General features: G+C 49.8%; 1 protein-coding gene across 14 annotated transcripts in view; it reads right to left on the reverse strand.

The window, feature by feature from the left end:
- NAV2 (neuron navigator 2) overlaps positions 1-20,970 on the reverse strand; it is an 874,724-nt gene that overhangs the window by 13,659 nt on the left and 840,095 nt on the right. For 13 of the 14 annotated variants that reach the window (XM_043451131.1, XM_043451122.1, XM_043451127.1 and 10 more), the window contains 9 exons: positions 15,435-15,588; positions 14,406-14,568; positions 13,573-13,673; positions 11,438-11,533; positions 9,557-9,725; positions 5,123-5,358; positions 2,769-2,923; positions 2,546-2,617; positions 285-481 (listed from right to left, as the gene is read on the reverse strand). In XM_043451131.1, coding sequence (XP_043307066.1) covers positions 285-481; positions 2,546-2,617; positions 2,769-2,923; positions 5,123-5,358; positions 9,557-9,725; positions 11,438-11,533; positions 13,573-13,673; positions 14,406-14,568; positions 15,435-15,588 — 1,343 coding nt within the window. The remainder of the gene's footprint in view (positions 1-284; positions 482-2,545; positions 2,618-2,768; positions 2,924-5,122; positions 5,359-9,556; positions 9,726-11,437; positions 11,534-13,572; positions 13,674-14,405; positions 14,569-15,434; positions 15,589-20,970) is intronic. The other variant, XM_043451119.1, reaches the window with a different exon arrangement.

Here is a 20,970-nt window from a genome sequence, read left to right on the forward strand (position 1 = left end):
CCCTCACCTAGCCTAGAAGTTTACACCAGCCTGGAGCTGGACACTTCTCTCTGCCGCTCATCAGTGCAGAGAGTTGGGCGAGAGGGAAGGGCGGAGACAGTCCCAGGATGTGGGTGACTGACAGTCTGGGGTCTGTCTAGGCTGCAGCTATCCTATGTCCCCTTCTTTATCTGTGTGGCTGGTGCAGCGGCCAGCGGCCAGGGCCCAGGGCCAGCCATCCGAGGAGGCCAGGGCTCCAAGAGCAGCAGTTCCAGCCCCAGCCTGCCCGCCTGCCCTCCCCCTACCTATGGTGACGTCCGAGGAGCTGTGTGCCTCCAGGAAGCGGTTGAGGTGATGCCAGACCTTGGGAATCCAGTCGATGATTTTCACCAGCTCCATGTTCCGCATCCGCCCACTGATCTCCGTCTCCATGAGCTTCCGCCGCAGGAACCGACCCAGGAAACCCTTCACGGGCTCCGTGTGGTTGGCGCAAAGCACCCACCTGGAAGGAGTCACAGATTTTCCACGACAAAGCCCGTGGTCAACTTCATGAATCAAAGCTCGTTAGAGCTGGAAGGTGAGTATGCTAATACTGAAATCGGACACTTCTGAACACTGCACATATACATTTTTATTTATTTTCAGTTTATTTTTTTAATTGAAGGATAATTACCTTACAGAATTTTGTTGTTTTCTGCCAACAAAACATGGATCAGCCATAGGTATATACCCATGTCCCCTCCCTCCTGAACCTCCCTCCCATCTCCCACCCCATCCCATCCCTTGAGGTCGTCACAGAGCCCTGGTTTGAGTTCCCTTAGTCATAGAGCAAATTCCCACTGGCTCTCTAGTTTACATATGGTGATGTTAAGTTTCCATGTTACTCTCTTCATACCTCTCACCCTCTCTGCAGCATGTGGGATCTTAGTTCCCCGACCAGGGATTGAACCCATGTCCCCTGCATTGAAAGCACAAAATCTTAAGCCCTGGACCATCAGAGAAGTCCCCACTATATGTATAGTAACTCATGATTCCTCATAGCAACCCCGCGCCATGGATATGATCCCTACCCATTTTACAGATAGAAATTCCAAGGCACAGATGGAAAAATCTCACTTGTCCAAGATCAAACAGCTAGTCAACAATCTTAGAAGAGCTAAGGTTAGAACCAAGACAGTCCAACTCCAGAGGCTGAGCTCTGACCACTTAGCCGACTGCCTCGGGTGCTGTACCAGGCCCAGGGCTGGGCTGTGGGGTTGTGACCAACGACAGAGACACAGTCCCTGTTCCTCAGGAGCTCACAGTCTAGCGGAGGAGGGAGATAAAAGGAATGAGACCTGACGAAACCTGGGGAATCAGGGAAGGCTCCTCAGAGGAGGGGACGTCTGAGCTGAGACCAGAGGGGCCGAGTGGAGCTGCTCCACAAAGCAAGGGGGTAGCGGAAGGAGGAGCAGGCGTGGGGTGGTGGTGGGGTGGGTGGACGCACGCTGCAGCATCGGCAGGGGTGTGAACAACAGCGTGGGACATCTGGGAAAACTGCCAGAGGTTCAGGGTAACCAGAGTTTAGACTTGACCTGCCAACCCAAAGGGGCTTGGCTTTCATTCTGGGGAGCCATTCAAGGACTTCTTGCATTAGGGTTTAGGGTCAGGTTTGAATTCTAGAATGTTCACTCTGGCTGTCACTGATACAGGGGATGGCCTGCAGGTGGCCCAAGGTCCAGGCAGGCATACTGGTTAGAAAATGACTAAAACAGTGTGCTGGGAGATGGTGTGGCAGTGACAGGGGAAGAAGGGTGGGGAGGGGGGAGGTAGAGAATGATCTTGAAGGACATTCAAGAGAAAGCGTGGACGAGACCAGGGTGTCCTGGATGCAGAGATGAGCCATGATCTTAGTGACCTGAAGGAGTTTGTATTTCTTGGATAATCACAATTCAGATCTACTTTCAACAGAGATGCCAGCAGAGTGGCCATGAAAATGATCTGGGGGAAGGAATCTCATCCCGAGTGATAGCTCTTCAACCTTATCTAAGGGTCCAGGCGAGAGAGGCGTATATGGAGCCAGCTAGGTGTCAGGGCAAAGGGCATTTTGCAATGGCAAAGGCAAGCAGTCACAGCTGAGCATAACAGACCTCCCACCCTATAGCAGTGGGGGAGCTCAGGACGGGGCTGGGGCAAAGGGTTCCCAGCGACTGAAGCTTGAAGGCCAGAGACCCCGCCCAGTGGAGACACTCTAAGGAGCTCTCACTGCTCTGCGTCACTTGGGTCAGAGAGATGAGCCACTGGTGATGTGCAGTCCGCCTGCCTACAGCCCCTGATTAGAGCTGCCTCCCGGGTAGGGAGCATAGCATCCCTACGGATATAGCATCCAAGGACATAGCATCCAAGAGACCCGGGCTCTGCCACTGACCGGCTGTGTGACCTCAGCAAGTCACCTAATCTCCCCATTTGTAAACTGAGAAGGATAAATTTAATGACTTGAGGCTTTTGTGAGAGTCCAGTGAACTAAGCTGGGAAAAATGAGCATCCTTCCAGGCATGTAACAGGTACTCGAAAAGGGGCACCTTACCTGAAGTTGTGATGAAGCTGCAGGTTGGGAGTAGAAGAGGTAGCCTGGTTCATCGTGCCAATTATGTAAGGGCTGTGGGGGAAATGAAGGATGACAGAGCTGGAGAAGAGGGTCCCGGTGCACCTAAGCACATGGCTACTGGCTGCGGGCTGCCCCTCCCACAAGCTCCGCCCCTCCCACAAGCCCCGCCCCACGGGGCCGAGAGGTCCAGAGCCGCCCTTACCACCTGTGGTCCTTGCAGTTGAGCAGCCCGTTGAAAATCTCGCCCAGGGAGCTGACGTGATGCAGATTGTCCAGGATGATGACGAGAGGCATGTCCACGGCATTGTTCTCGCTGGCGCACTGGTCAGCGAGGTTGGACAGGTACTGGCGCAATTCCTGTGGAGGCCAGGGGAGTGAGGGGGAAGGAGCCCGTGAACGCCCCCCGGAAGATGCTCCGGGCGTCGCCTGGTCCGGTACCGGCAGAGGGGCCCTTCCTGAGGCCACTCGGGGATCACGTGCTGATCCTTGAAGTGCTACAAGGCTTCAGTCTGGGTGCAGAGGAATGCAGGCTGGGGAAGTCTCAGCTCTGCCTTCTGGAATTCTCCAGGCAACAGGAAACCCAGCCAAGGGCAGGCACTGTGAAGGTGCCCAGGCACAGTTCTGTACATGATATATCACTCTCTGAAAGTGCTACCCCTTTTCTTGGTATTTCCTACTATTCCAGCCTCCCAGGAAGCTCCTGAGGGCAGGCGCCTCATGCATTTTTGTACATCCACAGCATTGCCTGAGAGGTGCTTACAGGGAAGCCCTTGATGAATCACCAAGGCAAAGGATGCCTCCCTGCCATGACCTGCTGATCAGTGTTGGGGCAAACAGACAATGAACAGGTGCAGGGGAGGCCATCTCTGTGCACAGGGGGTCTTGAAAGGTCTGGGTAAAAGGGTATCTTTGGTCTTCACTGTGAAGAATGGGCAGGGCAGTGTCTGGAGCTGGGAGTAGAACACCCCAGCTCGGCTGGAGCAAGGGGCACATCAGAAAAGGAAGAAAAAGAAGAACATGCAATGGGGAAAGGCCGAAACAGTGAGCTAAGGACCAGCCACTGAAACCAGAACCACTATCTGATGGTATTAGTGTCACAGTGACGATGGGCGTGACCTAGCGCCAGGCATGGCTCGGGGGTCTCACACATACAAACTCCTGTGGGTGGGTGCTATGACCATCTCCGTATTACAGATGGGAAGCTGAGGCATGCCTCAGTCAAGTGACCCACCTGAGACCGCACAGAGGGTGGTGAGCAGGGCTAGGCCTCCCTTTTAAGTCAAAATGTGGCTTTCAGCAATAGAAGAAGCCCAGTTTTTAAAGTTACTAGCTATTTTCCCTTCTTTTAGCTCCTGAGGCTCGGAGCACTCCCTCCCGTATTCAGGCTTACCGGGTACAGCTGGGGGCCGACCGAGGGGAGGGAGAGTGGGCGCTGAAATCAAGGCTGGCCCGACAGCCCCCGCCATGTGCCTGGGATCCTCTCTCGCTGGTCCCAGGAGAGGGTGCCTTCCCTGAGCTTATTCTTAGAGGGTCTTGGTTCAGGGGCCTCTGACCACTTCCCTTAGCCCTGCCCTTGTAGCCACGTCACTTTGGGAACTTGAGAATGGCATAGAGTCCCAGCCCCACACAACCTACTGAAACAGATCATCTGGGAATGAGTTCTGGGCCTTGCATCTTCAAGGATGCCAAGTGATGCTTAAGGTGGAAGAGTCACTTCGAATTCACCTTTGATCCCCCAGCCCCTTTGCAAAGAGGCAGTCAGTGAAATACCCAGCAACAACCACTGCATGGATAATAAACAGGGTTGAGAAGACACCTCATAACCCAGGCTGGGACTAAGGCAGACTGTCCAAGCATTTCCACTGCTCCCCAAGAGGCAGAATCAAGCCTGTCTGCTGACTCGGGTTTAAGACATTGACTTGAGCTGCTCAGTACCAAATGAGTAGCCTTACGTGCGTGGCCATCGGCCTCAAGCCTCAGTTTCCTCCTCTATAAAATGGGATCATGACAACTACTTCCTTGAAGGTCCTGCTGTGGGGAGGCCCCTTACAGGGGCCTGTAAATGACAGCTGTTGTTCATATTGTTATTGTTGCTCCACAAAAGGAGGTTTCATTTTGGAAAAAAAGGAGAATCTAGTAGGCATGTGATGAATTCTTGGTAAACTGAAATGGAAGCATCTGGCTTAAAGAACTATCAGCATAGAGCATCATACCCAACTCATAGCAGGGAAGTAAGAAATAAACTATTGGGTTGGGCAAAAAATTCATTCAGGTTTTTCTGTAAAACCTGAAATGTACGGAAAACCCATAAATTCATACAGGAAACCCGAATGAATTTTTTGGCCAACCCAATATATCGACTTACACATGGAACTCCTTGCTGGTGAGTCTGGGGTCAGAGCCTTCCTTTCTGCTAGATCCATTGTGACCTCCTTCCCCAGGCTTTTATAACCAGCACAGGTGAGCACTGTAGGAAATGCTGCTTTGCCATCAGGGTGGTGGTGGCCTCAGTAGTTCTGAAAGCGCCAAGCATCAGCCTCCGAACAACCTCCTCACCTTGCTGGACTTGTGGTCCACGTTGAAGGTGGCGATGACCCCGTCGGTCAGCTCCCGCCCTTCCCGGAGCACGAGGTACTCTGACAGCCGGTTGGCCAGGTAGGTTTTCCCGGTGCCGCTGGGCCCCGAGAGGATGATCCGCCGGTGCTCCACCAGCAGGGACACGTAGCGCTGCAGGATGGGCTTGGGGATCAGGGACTCGAACACCAGCGAGTCCAGGCTGTTTTCCGCGAGCCCTGTGTTTGAGAGAGGCAGGAAGTGTTCACAGCCTGGCAGAGAGGGTGGCTCTCTGTGCCTGCCAAAACCCCAGGCTATCCCTTTCCTGGGCAGCCGCCTCATCGGGGACCCCAGCCCACCCAGGGACACGGCAGGCTTCCTGCTCACCAGCAGGCTTCCTGTTCACCAGCAGCCTGTGCTTTGGCCCCTGGCTGGGCTGCTGGTTCCAGACTCAGGTTTGCCTTTCGTATCTGGACCCTTGGTTCTCATCTGTCCTCTGCAGAATTCCTAAGACTCTGGGCTTTGATCGTTTGTCGGGATTTACCATTAGCGGCGGTGCTCGTTCGGATCTATCGTGAATCTCCCGTGTCTAGCTGGACCCTTGGGCTGACTCTTCACCCTGTTTCTCGTGCGTGCCAGATGCCTCAGCTGCCTACACTGAGGTATACCATGAAGGTATCAACACTTTTATTATTAAAATGAGGAAAAAGGCAAGCTGGGACCACTTGATTTGGGGAATGTAAATACTGGCAGACCTGCTCTGAGCCTCTCCCACAGCAAGAGGAAATACATCTCTCCCCCACCTCTCGTGGAACAACAACAACTCAGGGTTGTTGGCTTTCTAAGAGTTGTTTTCTTGATATTATTCTCAAGAGAGGATCCAGCCAAGGTTACTTGTCCAGAACCTCAGGTAATTCTATTAAAAAAGCACCTCAACTTTCAATGGCTGAGTCAAAGATCTCTTTTGGTAAATGTCGCATTGCACTTGAAAATATGTGGGTTATTTTCAAATATCTTTTGATACTGATCTCTAACATAATTCTATAGGGATAAGAGAACAGACTCTGTGATTTCAATTCCTTTAGACCATGAAATTTTTGCACCTTGTTTTATTATGTCCCTAGATATGTTCCATTGTTTCCTGGTTTATAGGAAATATCAGAATTTATATCCTGCTGTTGTGTGAAAACTGTATAAATCTTAATTATGTTGAATTGGTTCATGGTGTTTTTCAAGTCTACTATAGCCTTCTACTTCTCTGCCTATTCATTCTATTAATTTTTGAGAGTTTGATATTGAAACTCCAACTAAAAGTCTCAATTTATCTGATTAAAAAATAATTGCAATATATAATAGAACTATATGTAACTTTGTTCTGTATTTCCAAGTCTCCTGTAAATGTGTTATCATACTTTCATAATTAATTTTTTTCGAAGTACCTCAAGAAACCAGTGTATATAGGCAAAAAATAAGTTGAAAAGAACTTATTCTGTTTTATAATAGCATTTTCCATCTACATAATTAATTCACTACAAACAGACCCCCATAATGCAATTATATGCTTGTTTCCAATCCTCCTCAACCAAGGACAGCAGCTAAATGCAGTGACTATTCTAGAAATGGCTTCCCTGGTGGCCCAGTGGTAAAGAATCCACCTGCAATGCAGGAAACACAAGAGATACAAGTTTGATCCCTGGACCGGGAAGATCCCCTGAGAAGGAAATGGCAACCCACTCCAGTATTCCTTTTTCACTCTAGTATTCTTGCCTGGGGAAATCCCATGGATAGAGGAGCCTGGTGGGCCACGGTCCATGGGGTCTCAAAAAGAGTTGGACAGAACTTAGCGACAAAACAAAAAACAAATCACCCTGATGAAGGATCCCAAATGACATCTGGGTACAGGTCTAAAACGTTCCTAAAACTGGTCTCAATAGAGCCTACACTGGCTCAAAGCTTGATGCAAAGTATGGGGGAAGGGGTGGGGTCTCCTGTCTAAACTTAACAACAGACACAGGGCAGGGATTAAAACATACTGAAACCCCTCTCTCTGCTCTTCGGTGCTGTTTCAGCCTCTTGCCATAAACTCCACAGGAGTGAGTACTTTGCAGACGAACTCACTGCAGAGCACATATAGCCACAGGCCCTGCCCCAGTACCACTGGAGTGAATCATCTGCAGCTCACGGATCTCTCTCCGCTCAAATCCTTCAGTGGTTTTTAGTGCCATGAAGGCCTAAGTGTCAAGCACTAGAGGGAAACTGAAGAGTCAGGTATCACTTATATATAAACAAACCCGAGCTGACCCCTGGAGATGCTGAAACAACCTCATGTGCTGACAGCCGTGTCAGCTGCAACTCCATGGTGGGGTGGCCCGTTTTGGAGGCAGATAATCCTGCCACTGTCTCTACAGAGGTTTGGTCTGATCTACGTAACGGGTCACTCCTTTTACCTGTCAGCGTTTGCAGTGTTCACCTGCTCGCCAGCGTGGACGAAAGGCAATTTAAGGTCATGGCATATCAGGCTTTCCTTAAAGGGTTCTTGGGGTGGACAGATGTTGTTAGGGTGTGCCTGGCAGCCCTCCCTCCTCTCCTTGCAGTGGGGCTCTTCTTTCTTGAAGGGAGTTCATTCCAGCTGTCCAAGCAGGGCTGACCAGCACCTGCATCTACCAAAGGTGGCGGCAGGCTGAGCCAAGGCCTCTCTGGTCCCTGTGACTGATTTGGTGATGTGATGAGTATTTGATTCACAGTGGGCCAGAATCCCAGGTAGTGCTAGTAGTAAGGAATCTGCCTGCCAATGCAGGAGATGTTAAGAGACGCAGTTTCAATTACTGGGTTGGGAAGATCCCCTGGAGGAGGGCATGCCTATCCAACTATAGTATTCTTGCCTGGAGAATCCCATGGATAGAGGAGCCTGGTGGGTTACAGTTCATGGGATTGCAAAGAGTTGGACATGACTAAGCGACTTAGTATGCACACACGGGCCAGAATCACCCCTAAGAATTTCCTGTTACACTTGTCCTCTTTTAAAAGCTTCCTAAGCTTAGAAGGATGAGTCAGGGCCATTGATCAGCCATGTGCAGAAAGCTCAATAAATAAGCAAAGCTGAGGTAAGGCTGGTCCTGACGGCATTGCTGGAGCTCCTGGTTCCAGTTGTGCTGGAAGTCCATGCCTGGATTTTCCAAGTACCTGAGCCTGTGTGTTTCCTTTTGGCTAAAGCTAGTTTTGAGTAGGTTTCTGTCACCTACAGCCCAAGGCCACAATTGCGGAATGAATGCTAACAAATAAGGCTGTGTATGTGGCTCAAACAGGAACATGCTCCTTGTCACCAGAGAAGCAAGACCTTCCTTCCTGCTGATGAAGAACGCTGGGTGCTTTTGGAAAACCTCCCAACCAGGAAACAAAGTTTGCATCAAACAGCCCCCAAACTACAGTCAAGATCAATGCCTTATGGGGAAGATAGAAGATGCTGTGAAAGTTGAGCTTAGAACAGTGTTTAGCGATCTCTTCTTTAGGTGGTTCATAAAATATAGCAAAAAGGGGTTTTGCAGTCATATCCATTTGTTTAAGATTGGATCACTCAGCCTTTGTAACAGTTTAAGAGTCAGGACATTAAAGTGTTACGTGTTAGTCGCTCAGTCGTGTCCCGCTCTTTATGATCCCATGGACTGTAGCCTACCAGGCTCTTCTGTCCATGGAATTTTCCAGGCAAGAATACTGGAGTGGGTAGCCATTTCCTTCTCTGGGGATCTTCCCAAGCCAGGGATAGAACCTGGGTCTCCTCCATTGTAGGCGGATTCTGTATTGTCTGAGGCACCAGGGAAGCCCCAGGACATTGAAGGACAGAGGCTTTAGAGAACCCATATGCTCCCGTTCCCCATCCCCAAACTCAGATGGGAATAATTATTTGGCCGTGACATTCCCCCCCACCAGATACTCTGTGAGTCTAAAGTTCCAGAGATTACACTTTGGCCTGAGGTGTAGCCTCTCTGGGTGATGAGGCAATCGGAGGCTTGAGCAGCATCTTGCATGGGCAGGAGCTTCAGTTTCTTCAGGCTGTTCTGAGTGACTCCTCCCTGGCCCACAGTGCACCGTGTCTCCCATCTGTAGAATGGGACCGCGTTCAAGGCTCGCCAGCAAGAGTAACTCATAGGTATCAGCGGAGCCCCATTTCAACATTAAGATTCCATTATTTCAGAGTCATAAGGCTAATGGGACCTCTTGTTATGTAATTTCAGCAATAAACTAAAATTGTTTGTTTCCAACGGTGGTTGAAAATGCTGAAGACTGTTGCTTAGGTAAGTGTAACTGTGGTGGCAGGGGGAAAAAAAATACAACCCACATTCACACACACAAATGAAATCCTAGCCACGGGTTCCTATGCCAAGTCACAGAACAAAAAGTGCAATTCTGGAAGCTCCCCTCTGCAAGGGGCTGGATTACCTTTGACCGCCACGGAGATGGTCGTGTTCTCCCCCACCAGGTAGCCGCAGGGAAGCAGCTCGGGGGTCTCAGAGGTGTTGCTGCGCTTGACGTCCCCGATGCTGTAGCCAAGGACACTGTCTGAGTTCAGCCCCAGCTGACTCACTGGATCAATGTGAATGATGTATTCCTGGAAAAAATCAAATAAAGACCCCGTCAAAGATGTGGGGAAAAAAATCTGTGCAAGACTCACGTTTTCATTGGGTGATTTATGATCATCTTCTCCTCTTCCCTAGCTGATGCCTGAGTTGAAACTGACTTGTGGAATGGGGGGCAGAAGAGCTGACTTTCAATGGAAGGGGCGGTGTCCTCATATCACAGGCCCCTTAAAGCACAGATTTATGTGGTTAGTGATGGGAGGGTGCGAAGCCCTAACAAGATGGTGAACGTGTAGTCTGGATAAAGCAAGCAGGGAAGTTATGGTGCTTTTCCTCTAAGTTCAGTTGAAGTTTTAAAGACACGAGGGCCTGTGAATGGTGCTGGAAAATGCATGAAAATGTACATGAAATTCATGAAAATTCTGATAAGAAATCTCTCCACCAGCCCCTTCTTTTGGCTCAGGTCAAGGGCCAGACTAAATGACAAAGGGAACAAAACTCTGGGCTGCTAAAAAAAAAATTTAAAAAAAGCAGCTTTAGAGTTTTACATAAACAAACGTGTGTTTAATTTGGAAAGTGTTCCAAATTAGATGAGTGACTGAGAGGTTTTAGGTCAATGACCTTGGAACAAAGTCCACGGGCTCCGTGGAAGCCAAACAACTGAGATGGAATCCTGATAACAAGCTGCTGCCTTTAATGGTCTCACTTCTCACGTGTGACACCTCCTTGGCTCTTTTCAGCCTGATCTGTGGTCATTCTAATCCAAGGATGTCCCAACTGCCCACAAACAAAGGCAAGGTTCCAGCCGGGGCAGCAGGCTTGGTCTGCCCTAAGCCATTTCTGCCTTTTACCCCATCTCACTTCTGCAGACTGGTCTGCCAAGACGGGAAGCAAGCTTGGGTCCAAGGACAGAATTTTCTCTGTGTGAAGCCACCTCAGTCTAGATGCTGGGAAACTAGAGCGTACTAGGTTAAAAGTCAGATTTCGAAATCAGACCAACAACTGGACCAATATGGTCTCTGACACACAAAAAATGTGGGCTATTATTAGTACTTGGGGATGTGATGAATGAACACTTCTGGTCACTGACCTACTCTAGGACAATAGACCAAAAAATGTACCAAAAGCGTCTTTCAAATCACCAACACATCAAGGTTCACCTAGATGCTCATTAGTTATTTCTGCTGTGGCAAACACCCACTCCAATGATGTGATTAGAATGAACGGAAAAGTAACTGTGCCAACATCCTTGACACTAGCCATGGGTCAGAAGTCAATGTCACACATAGCACAAACCACAGACTCTGAAATGTTGGCACAGGACACTGGGCAAGGTGGATTAGATCCCCTCACCAAAATGAGGGGTGGAAATGTGATGTCTTGGCCCCGGCCCCAGAACACACGGTGTAAGACAAACCCAACAGGACATTCTAAGGTGAAGACAGAATGTGAACATTAGCAGTTCACTTTGAGAGGCTCGTGGAATGGTTCAAGGCTGGGGGAACGCCCCTCTCTGGCTGGCCGACCACTGCAAAGGGCGGACGAGAAGAGTTGGTCCTGTCGCCAGTCTGTACATACCATCCTCCTTCTATTCCCTTGACAACCAAGTGATAAGTCCCAGCAATGGAAAGATGTGGGAGAGGGGACACAGCCCAAGAAATGACCAGGCTCAGGACACAAACCACCCTTTCCCTTCCCAAGGCCCAGGCCCCCGCTTGGATGGCTGTCTCCACGAACCACTTACTTTGAAGAGCCGTCTAACCACCCCATCAAGCACGTCCCACTTCGTCTTGCCACTAACTCCAATGCAGCCGATGAGGAAGAGGTGTGGTCTGGAATCCTAAGGGTGAGATGTCCACAGGTGAAAAAACAGGTGGATCCTTGCTGACTCAGGTTAGCAGAGGACTCGGATTGTCTTAGAACTCCACCAGTGGCTACAGAGGGGCTCACAAGTCCTATTTGCTTTAACACCAGATATAACTTGGATTAAGTGCAACTGTCTTAAACACTTTCCTCCTCTATCGCAACCCATGGGTCAGGAAGAGAGGGTCTCCCCTCTAGAATCTAGACCCTCTTACTGAAGGTGTACCTCACGTGGATGTAGATCAAGTATCCCCTGTGGGGAATGCTCTCCTCTCCCCTTTCTGCCATCTCTCCCTTTCCCTTTGCTTATGAACTCACCTCTTCCAGGAAGCCTTCAACGATTAACCCACCAAGCTCAGCACTCACACTGCTTCAAGAGTTCTGTACAGAACTTATATGATGATATATTTTGTACTTGCTTATTCTGAGGTTTTTGTCTTCTTTGTCTATCAAGTTTGTCTCCTTGTTAGATCTTAAATTCCTTTGGGATTTTTTTTTTTTTTAAATGATACTGATTTCTTCTAATTAAAATTTTAAACATGCTCAATTCTGAAAACCAGTAAGACTCTCGGAAGTTCACACACAAAAATAATCTTTTTCTACTTCTTTTGCCTCTCTGCCCACAGAGCTCTACATAGTAGGGGCTAACTGATCACACTAAAGGAAACATTCCATTCTGTTTGGTTTTAAAATATCTGACATGCTGATAAGAATATATAATTAGGAGGGTAGAGAGAATTGGGGAGAGCTGGGGGTATATTTGCCAGCTCAGCAACATCAGCAGAGAAGAAACCGCCTGTCTTGCAGTGAGATGATCTGGCCCCACCACTTGCCTTACAGCCTTAGGTAAGTGATGCTGGGGTCCTGGGTTTCTCAACTGTAAAATGGAGATGATAAAATCTGGGCAGCCAACCTCATCTGGATGTTGTGGTGATCCAGAACAACACCATTTTGGAAAGGGACAAAGTTTTATAAAGTGTTATATCTATCTGTTTATGTTGATGATCATTAGAATAAAAGGCATTCACAGGTATCATAAGTTATAAGAATGACTTCCCCCTTGGTAATCTATCACTCTACCAGCCGAGCTCTGAAAATGGAGCTATTTATTGGATCTTTCTAAACTAGATGTTGCTCAGACCCCTCTAGCAGCTCTCCTCTTCAGTGAGACTAGATGGCTGGCCACACGTGGAATCCTCTGGCAGAGAAGTCTGGCTAGAGACGCTGTGTTCTGATGGCCACTTTGGGCTCCCAAGATCTCAGAGCCTTTAATAGCATGTTGGCTAAAATACTCAGAAATAAAAAGCAAGCAAAAACTTCAACGGATTTACATTAGAGGCTCATGAGGCCTCTCACTTGTGTGAGAGGTGGTCATTCTCAGCATCATTTGGATTTAATCAATAACTAAAAGTCAACTTAAATTGTCAACCCCTGCCCCCCACCCTAAAACAGTCTGATGAGGATATGACCTCTGGACCCTGGAAGAGAACATAAAACTCAGATGGCCGAGCTTCAGCAAATCAGGATGCCCTACCATCTTCACTGCTAGCACCTGTGTGCTCCTGGGCTCGGCCACCTGTCTCCCAGTGTCTACGTGGTCAGCAACCTCTGATGACTGGATAAAACTGGTGTTCTTGGTCAGCCGAGTTTGGTCAGCTTATTTCTGTACCTTCCGTGCTAAATGTGCTCAGCTGCCTTTGAAGAGTTTTGGGAACATATTAAATTCGGAAAAGCCATTTCTGACTGATATTAATGTTTAGTTAGATACTTGAAACCTGGACCAATTTTAAGGACTCTTTATAGATTTTTCCAAACACGAGAAATAGGAAAAGGCCATTTGTTCACATCTGTGGCATCAAAATGCTGCTGGGGATTTAGGGTTAGTTAGGGGAAGCGTTAGTACTATTTCTGAGTCACCCCAGGCTCCGAGATGATGGGTGTGATGATGGAATCGCTATGCTAGGCAGTTCTACCTGGGGAAGGGGCAGGCTGCACAGGGTAAGGGATCCAACTAACCTCCTTCCACTTCATTTCCTCCTGAAAGCTGACAACTATCTTAACATGCCTGCCTCCTTCCTTCCGAGCCGAGCATTCACCAGCGTCATCCAGCAACATGTCTGCGAATGGAAAACATCGACAGCCTTAGGCACATGGGACAGCAAAGCTGGCCTCCCGACACCCCCGCTGCTGGTCGGCACAGCAGCAGGACAGACCAGGTGTCGCCGTGCAGGGGCAGGGGGATGGGGGTGGGGACAGGGGAGGGGCAGAATGGAGAATGCAACCACAGAAACCAACAGCAGGCCAACCAAGGAGCCAGCGGGCTGACGATGTACCCTGCCGAATGGAAGTGTGAGGGAGACTCAACCAGAACGATAGCAAGAGCAGCCTCATGGATAAGAAATCAAAAGCATCAGCCTCGGTAGGCTTACAAAGAAAACCTAGATGGCGCTCGCTAATTATCCAGCCAGCCTGGAATCCAGCCCCAAGGTAGGAAGGTCATAAACCAAGCCATCATCCCAAGTGGGACCGGTTACCATGAGGGGGTGGTAGGCAGCATACAGCTTGCAGGTCAGCCTCTTAAAATGGATCAAACAGAACTCAGCATGGTGGGCGAGGGGATCCAAGCTCACGGCCTGGAGATCTCAGGGCACTGAAGCAAAGCATGACAGCAGTCTAACGGCTGGGCTCATGTTGGTAGCAGACGCACACCCACATACACACCCACACACAGACACACACCCTAAGCGCACACACGCCTCTGCTTCTCCATGTGATCTGCTCATCTGCTCATCTCGGGGCTCCTGCTTAGAGACCACAGGGCCAACTGCAGGCCCTGTGACGCCACTCACCCAGGCTGCTGGACTCGGCGAGGTTCAGGCTGTGCTGGGAGAGCCCCAGGGACTGCCTGGGGGAGGCGGACAGGGACACCTGGGAGGGCGCCCGGCTGCAGCCACTGCCTTGGGACTCTGACTTCAGCCGGTCATTCTCAGCCTTCAGCTTCTCTATTTCACTCTGTGAAGGGGAAGGCAGAAACTCACTTACTGGGCAGATATTCTGTGACCAAGCCTTTTCTGGAGGAGGAATTTGAAAGGTCTCTGCAGGGATCAAACGTGCATCCCGGCCGAGGCAGAGTAAATTATACCCTCAGAGACATTGTTCAACGTGGTTCCTTTGCTGTATACAGAAGGCCTCTCTGGCAGGGAAAGGTTCAAGAGCTGGCCTTCTTTGACAAAGACCTCAGAAATATTTCCCAGAGTATGGGTGGTACATGGAAGAATTTGTATCTAAGAAGTCTGAAAACCTCTGGCTTTCTCAACCCAGGCCTTTACTGCAGGACTTGACTTCTCAGAGCCTTTAATGAGCTGGTATGCATTATGAATCTGAGAGGTGCAGCATCTCTCAAACAAATCTGATCAAAGAGCTTTCTTTTCACAGAGCCTCTCGTGGAATGAGTGTTCCACAGAACCTCCCTTTGGGAAACACTGCTCTCCAGTTGAGGTCTGATTTGGTAGAACCGGCAGTGGGTCTTTTACTCTGTATATTTGAAGGACCTACTGTGTGTTAAGCACTGGTGCTCACACATCCAGAAGAGGGGATGCAGAAGAGACGGCTCAGAAGACCCAGATGCCTTCGGTCTGCATCAGAAGGTGAGAGGAGCCGGGGACAGAACAACTCTACAGGGACTCAGAAGAGGGCACCAAACTAATACTCCCAGCTGCAGGACTTGAAAGGGCTTGGCGGAGGAAGAGGCGTCAGGCTGAGCCTTGGACAAAGGGTCCAACCCGGAAGTGCAGAAGGCTGTCCGGCAGGGGGCGGGAGCGTGGCGGGAACAGCTCCTCCCCTGCAGCCTAGGGCTCCGTGTTGCCCCCCACTCTCACCTGCATCCTGTTCATGGCCTCCCGCAGCTGGTCCAGCTGGTGGGCAGAGCTGAGGGCTTCCAGGCGGATGTCGGTCAGCTTCATCTCCTTGTCTCTCAGCTCGTTCCGGAGCTGCATGACCGTCTCGGCTTCACTGTCCATGCACTCCGAAATGCTAGGGAAAGAGGAGTGTTGCTGACCAAGGCAGCTCTGAGTGCAGCTCCTCTGAGTCGCCCCCGACCACTACTCCATCATCAGGTTTGTTCAGGAGTAATCGTGTATGAAAGGGGCTTCCCTGGCGGCTCAGACGGCAAAGGACCCCGTATATCCAAAACTCCCTGGTGCTTCCCGGAAGGGAAAGTGCAAGTTGCTCAGTTGTGTCCAACTCTTTGCAACCCCATGGTCTACACAGTCCATGGAATTCTCCAGGCCAGAATACTGGAGTGGGTAGCCTTTCCCTTCTCCAGGGGATCTTCCTGACCCAGGGATCGAACCCAGGTCTCCCGCATTGCAGGTGGATTCTTTACCAGCTGAGCCGCCAGGGAAGCCCAAGAATACTGGAATGGGTGGCATATCCCTTCTCCAGCGGGTCTTCCTGACCCAGGAATCGAACCAGAGTCTCCTGCATTGCAGGTGGATTCTTTACCAGCTGAGCTATGACAGAAGCTTCCCGGAAGTGACAATAGCTTCCTGGAAGTGACAATAGCAAAAGCACCTGAAATTCACAGATTTCATTGCTTCTCTACACTATTTCTTTGCAGAGTTCCGGCGGTCTGAATGGTACACCCTTTAGCCACATTCCCTTGGTTCAGGGATAAACGGGAGCCGGCCAAAGAGAATAGTAACTTGGGGGTTTGACATCCTCTGTGACGTATACACAGCTGGGTCCCTATAATGACACTATATAGCCCTTGATATCAAAACCTACTCAGAGAAACAAGGTCAACTGTCTGTTTTAAAGATTAGACACTCCAGGTGCAGATAGCTGAGGGTGATTTTTATTTGCCAAAAAGGGGGAAAAACTAACAGATACAGGTGGGCGATGTTAGTCTGTCTCTGGTCATGTTCTAAAGCCCATGCCTTTAAAGGTGTTCAGAGAGAGAAACATTCTCTCATTCCCCCACCCCACACTGCTTAATAAGCCCATGGCAAGGAAGAAAAACATCTCAGCTCGTTAGCAGAGAGGTCGGTATGACATGAAAACCAAAATTTTATCTGAAAACATGCAACACTGTGGTGAGACATCCTACCCCGGCTAGACACCAGATCAGGGGACTGTGGGCCCCGTGAGTCCCTCTGTTTTAAGAGAGGTCCTTCCAGGCTGGGTTCCTTATTTGATTACTGAGGTCTGTCCTTCTGCTACCTGGCAAATCAGCACAAACTGGAAGATCATAAGAGTACTGATGAACTGCAATGTTAGAAAAGACAGCTCAATTTAGAAAAGGTTCTGTTGATTTCAATGATAGGAGCTGAGGTGCGGGGTGATCCAGAAGAGAAAGCTGGGACATTTCTTGGACCAAAAACAAAAAAGAAAGAAAGACAAAAAGAAGTCCAAGTTCAAAAGTCACAAAGCTGAAGCTGATTATCTCTGAATGACATGGTGAGCATGTGGTCTGCAGAAATAATCATGTAAGCCCTCTCTCTAGGACCCAAGCACTGGATGTGAGATCAAACCAAACCTGACCTGTGAAACTGGGAGAGGGAGTGGACATGTTAATTGCCAAAGGAGACTCGTGATCACTGTTAAAAGAGACGCAATTGTATTTGGGGGACAGAAAGGACTAGAAGAAAAATTTAACACGTGAACGGGCAAATCTTTTTGTGGTTGTTTTCTTGACCTGCACCCTGAACTGTTTTGAGAGATACGAAACCACCTCCTATTTTAAAAAGTTGTCAGCAGCCAATAAAACTTCACTTCAAAATCTTCTGAGACCTCCAACAGACCCTTGAAAATCTCCTAAAAATTCCCGTTTCATATCTGTGAGAAACAGATTTGGGGCCAACAGATTTAGGACTAAGACAAATTTGGGTTAGAGAGACAGTAATGTCTTTAGAAATCATAACCTCCTTCCGCCCACTGCTACCCTCTCCCAGCTCTCTTTGACTGTGGTTTGTAGGGTTTAACTATATAGTCACATATATATAATATACATATATTTTTTTTTGGTTTGGGAGGTTTTCAAGGGGAACTTGGAAAAACTGCTTCATTCTTGGGAGAGGACTATGGTTTCCTGGTTTAAATGGAGTGTAAAGTCTGAACAAAATTCCACTGTGACACTCTGGTCTTAGCCAAACCCTGTCTCATCCAAACTTGAAGATTCCAGGTCACTGCAAAGAACAATCGGCTTTGGTTCACACTGTCTGTTACATGGCAAGGCATTTTGCTCCAGTCTCCTTCACATGGTCTGTGCTTTTCCCCAGAAAGCTTTCTCAGCAGAGAGAGACAACATTTCCTTGGCACCCGCTTTGTGGAATTTATCACATGCATTACTCTGTGAAACTTGACCACACAATGACTTTACAAAGGGAAGCAAACTAAAAGGAAGAAAGTCTGTTCCGGGTAACCCTACCAAGAGTTCAAGGACCCCCCCATGAGCCCCCCACTCCACCGCCCCCAAATCGGTCACTTCTCAGAAACACAGTATGGCAAGACTGCCCAGGAGGGGTGAACTACAACTCAGAGATGATGCTGAAAATGAGCCCCAACTAAGAGTCAGTCCCTGTGCCTACTGCCCATGCCAGACTTTTCCCCTGGTTCCTGCCTGCCCTAGACTTCTGCTGTGTCATCGATAATCACTCCTTACATGACTGCTGACTCCTCTAGGACCAGGGTTCTCATCTGTTGCATCTGATCACACTGATCCCCACATAACAGCTACTGAATGCACGGACCACTGCCCTGGGCATCTGCAGTGTACTATTTAATGTACTACGTATACTTCAACTTCAGAAAGAGGTGCTACAGGTATCTCTGTTTTAAGAGGAGGGAGGCTGAGGCATAAAGAAATTGACATGCCTATTAACGATGTCAGAAGCACAAAGAAATCTGGTGGGTCTGCTCAACCCCAGGGCAATGCTCCAGAACTATATCCTGCGGGCACTCAACATACACTCGTCCCCTCCGTGAACCGCTTACTAAAGCAACCTGATATTAATTTTTCCTACTCTGCCCCTAACACTTAATGCCAGCATATTCCTGCTGTCTTGCCCAAGAAGTGGGGCTGGGGGGCGTACCTAATTTTACACACCCCAAGTGTGGGAAACGCTGCCTTCCCACATGGCCATTCCTTCCGCCCACGTCGTAGGAACTTTCCCGAGCTCCGACTCTCTGCCTTTGGTATCTTCTTTGAACGCCCTCTCATGTCTAGATCTGCACATTCTTACAAACCCCTCAAGGCTGGAAAGAACCATTTGCTCTCTGCCCATCCTTTGGAAAACCAGACCCAAAAGAAACATCTCCAGTGTGTGCGGATGCTGTGGAATGTCAGGAAAGGGCTACCAAGCCAAGAGTGGGCCCCGCCCAGTCCCTCTGGGGAAAGTGGTTTGGGTTTGGAGGGAGCGCTCTGGCTCTGGGCTCCGGGAGCCCTACAGGCTGAGCGCATCACTGCCACTCTCGTCTCAACGCGCTTGGCCGCCTGGCAGCTTCTGGCCCAGTTACTCCTCCCACCTCCAAAGGGACTCTTCTCTCTGCCCCTGGGTTTCCACTCTCCCTGACTGCTCTACTTTCTCCTCCTGAGCGTCAAATATCAGAGAGTCCCAGAACTCGGTCCTTGTGCCTCTGCCTCTCCCCGACGTCTATTCAATTCCTTAGAGGATCCCTCCAGCTTCCCAGCTTTTGAACCACCTGTGAGCTCATATTACCCAAATCTCGACCTCCAGGAACTCCAGGCCGGCTGGCCTCTCCACAGGGATGTCTCCTGGGCATCTCAAACCTCACACGGTCAAACCACAGCTCCTGGTCTCCTCCTGGCCCAGAGTGTGTCTCCCACCCATCCCAGAAACAATACCTCCACACCCCCAAGTCCTCAAGTTGCAAATCTAGGAATATTCAATATTTCTTCTTCTCTTCCCTCCACACGCCCCATCACCAGGTGCTATCAGCTTTCCTTTTGTAATATATCCTAAATCCACCCAGGACTCACCATTAGCATCAATTACTCACTCCACCTAATATCTGAATGCTACCAAAACCAAAAGGGTCCCTAACTACATGCAGCTTCACCTGAAGCCTGGAGAATTGGGGCAAAGAAGAAATAACCAAGGAGGTGCTCCGTAACAGGTGGTGATATCTGCAATGGTGAAAAAATAAAACATGGAAGGGGATGGTTGGGAGTGCTGGCTGGTGGCGGATGTGGTTTCATGCAAGGTGCCTAGGCCGAGCAGCTTGTGCCAGGCAGAGGGCACAGACAGGGCAAAGGCCCCGGGACGGTGACTGTGAGTGACGAGTCCAAAGAACAGGAAACAGGCCAGAGCTCCTGGGGGTGGCGGGGGCTGGGGCGTGAGGGGACTGTGTTGTCAGCCTCTGCTGCGGTCGCCCTCCTCACACTCCACTTGTGAGACGCTAATTCAGACGATCTCACGTTCCTGCTGAAAACTCTCCAAGGCCTACCCATCACACGGGAAATCAGATGCAAACTCACTTCAAAGTCCCACATGTTCTAGACTGGTGCTGCCTCTTCCCACCACTTTCCATGTGCCCACGATGCGGCAGCCACACTGGCCCTACCCAGCTTTCTCAGACACACCAGGCCTGATTCCAGGTCCCCCCAGGAAAGCTGCCTGCTCGCCACGTGTTCACTGAGGTCCCCCATCCCCACCCCAAAGGGCACACTTATTTCCCTTCTCCCCTCCCAGGTCATAGCCCTGCTCAGTGGTCAATGGGAAGAGGCCCGGTCCATCACGGCCGCCTGCAGGATTCCCACTCTGTCCCCTCCCTGCCTGCTGGCTGGACACACAGAGGACACAGGCCCACAGAACAGGCGGAGCCTGGGTGCCAGCATCACCACGTGGCAGGCCACCTGCTCACGAGGGATGTCTGTGCTAGGTCTGGGGGGAAGCAGCGATCAACAGCCACGGGTGAAGCCTCTGAGCTTTGGGACTGAGCCTGTCAAAGCATTACCGACAAGAACTAATCAGGGATCGCTCCTGGCACACAGATCTTGGCTGAAACATCACCTCCCCTCAGAGGGGCCTTTCTGGGCCACCCTGTCTGCAGCTGCTGTCAAGGTACTCTGCATCCCAACACACTGTTTCAGTTCCCAGCATGAACCCTTAGCACTGTCTGATTCTTCTCATTTATCCAATTTTATGTTTAACAACCATCTCTCCCCGGCATATGGGGTCTACAACGGAGTGGGGACTTGACTCTTATACACTGTTGTCGCCGGAGCCAAGAATGGTGCCTGGCACAGAGCAGACCCCAGGAGTGGAATCAGCTCCATTGTGTCATGTCCCCACGGGCCCTAGTCCCCGGGGGTGGGAATCGGGTTACCATCCTCTTTGATGTCTCCAGAACCATCTCGAACAGTGTCCTGCTCACACAGGCTGACATATGAGA

This window comes from Cervus canadensis, chromosome 29, assembly GCF_019320065.1.
Source record: "Cervus canadensis isolate Bull #8, Minnesota chromosome 29, ASM1932006v1, whole genome shotgun sequence".
NCBI lineage: Eukaryota > Metazoa > Chordata > Mammalia > Artiodactyla > Cervidae > Cervus > Cervus canadensis.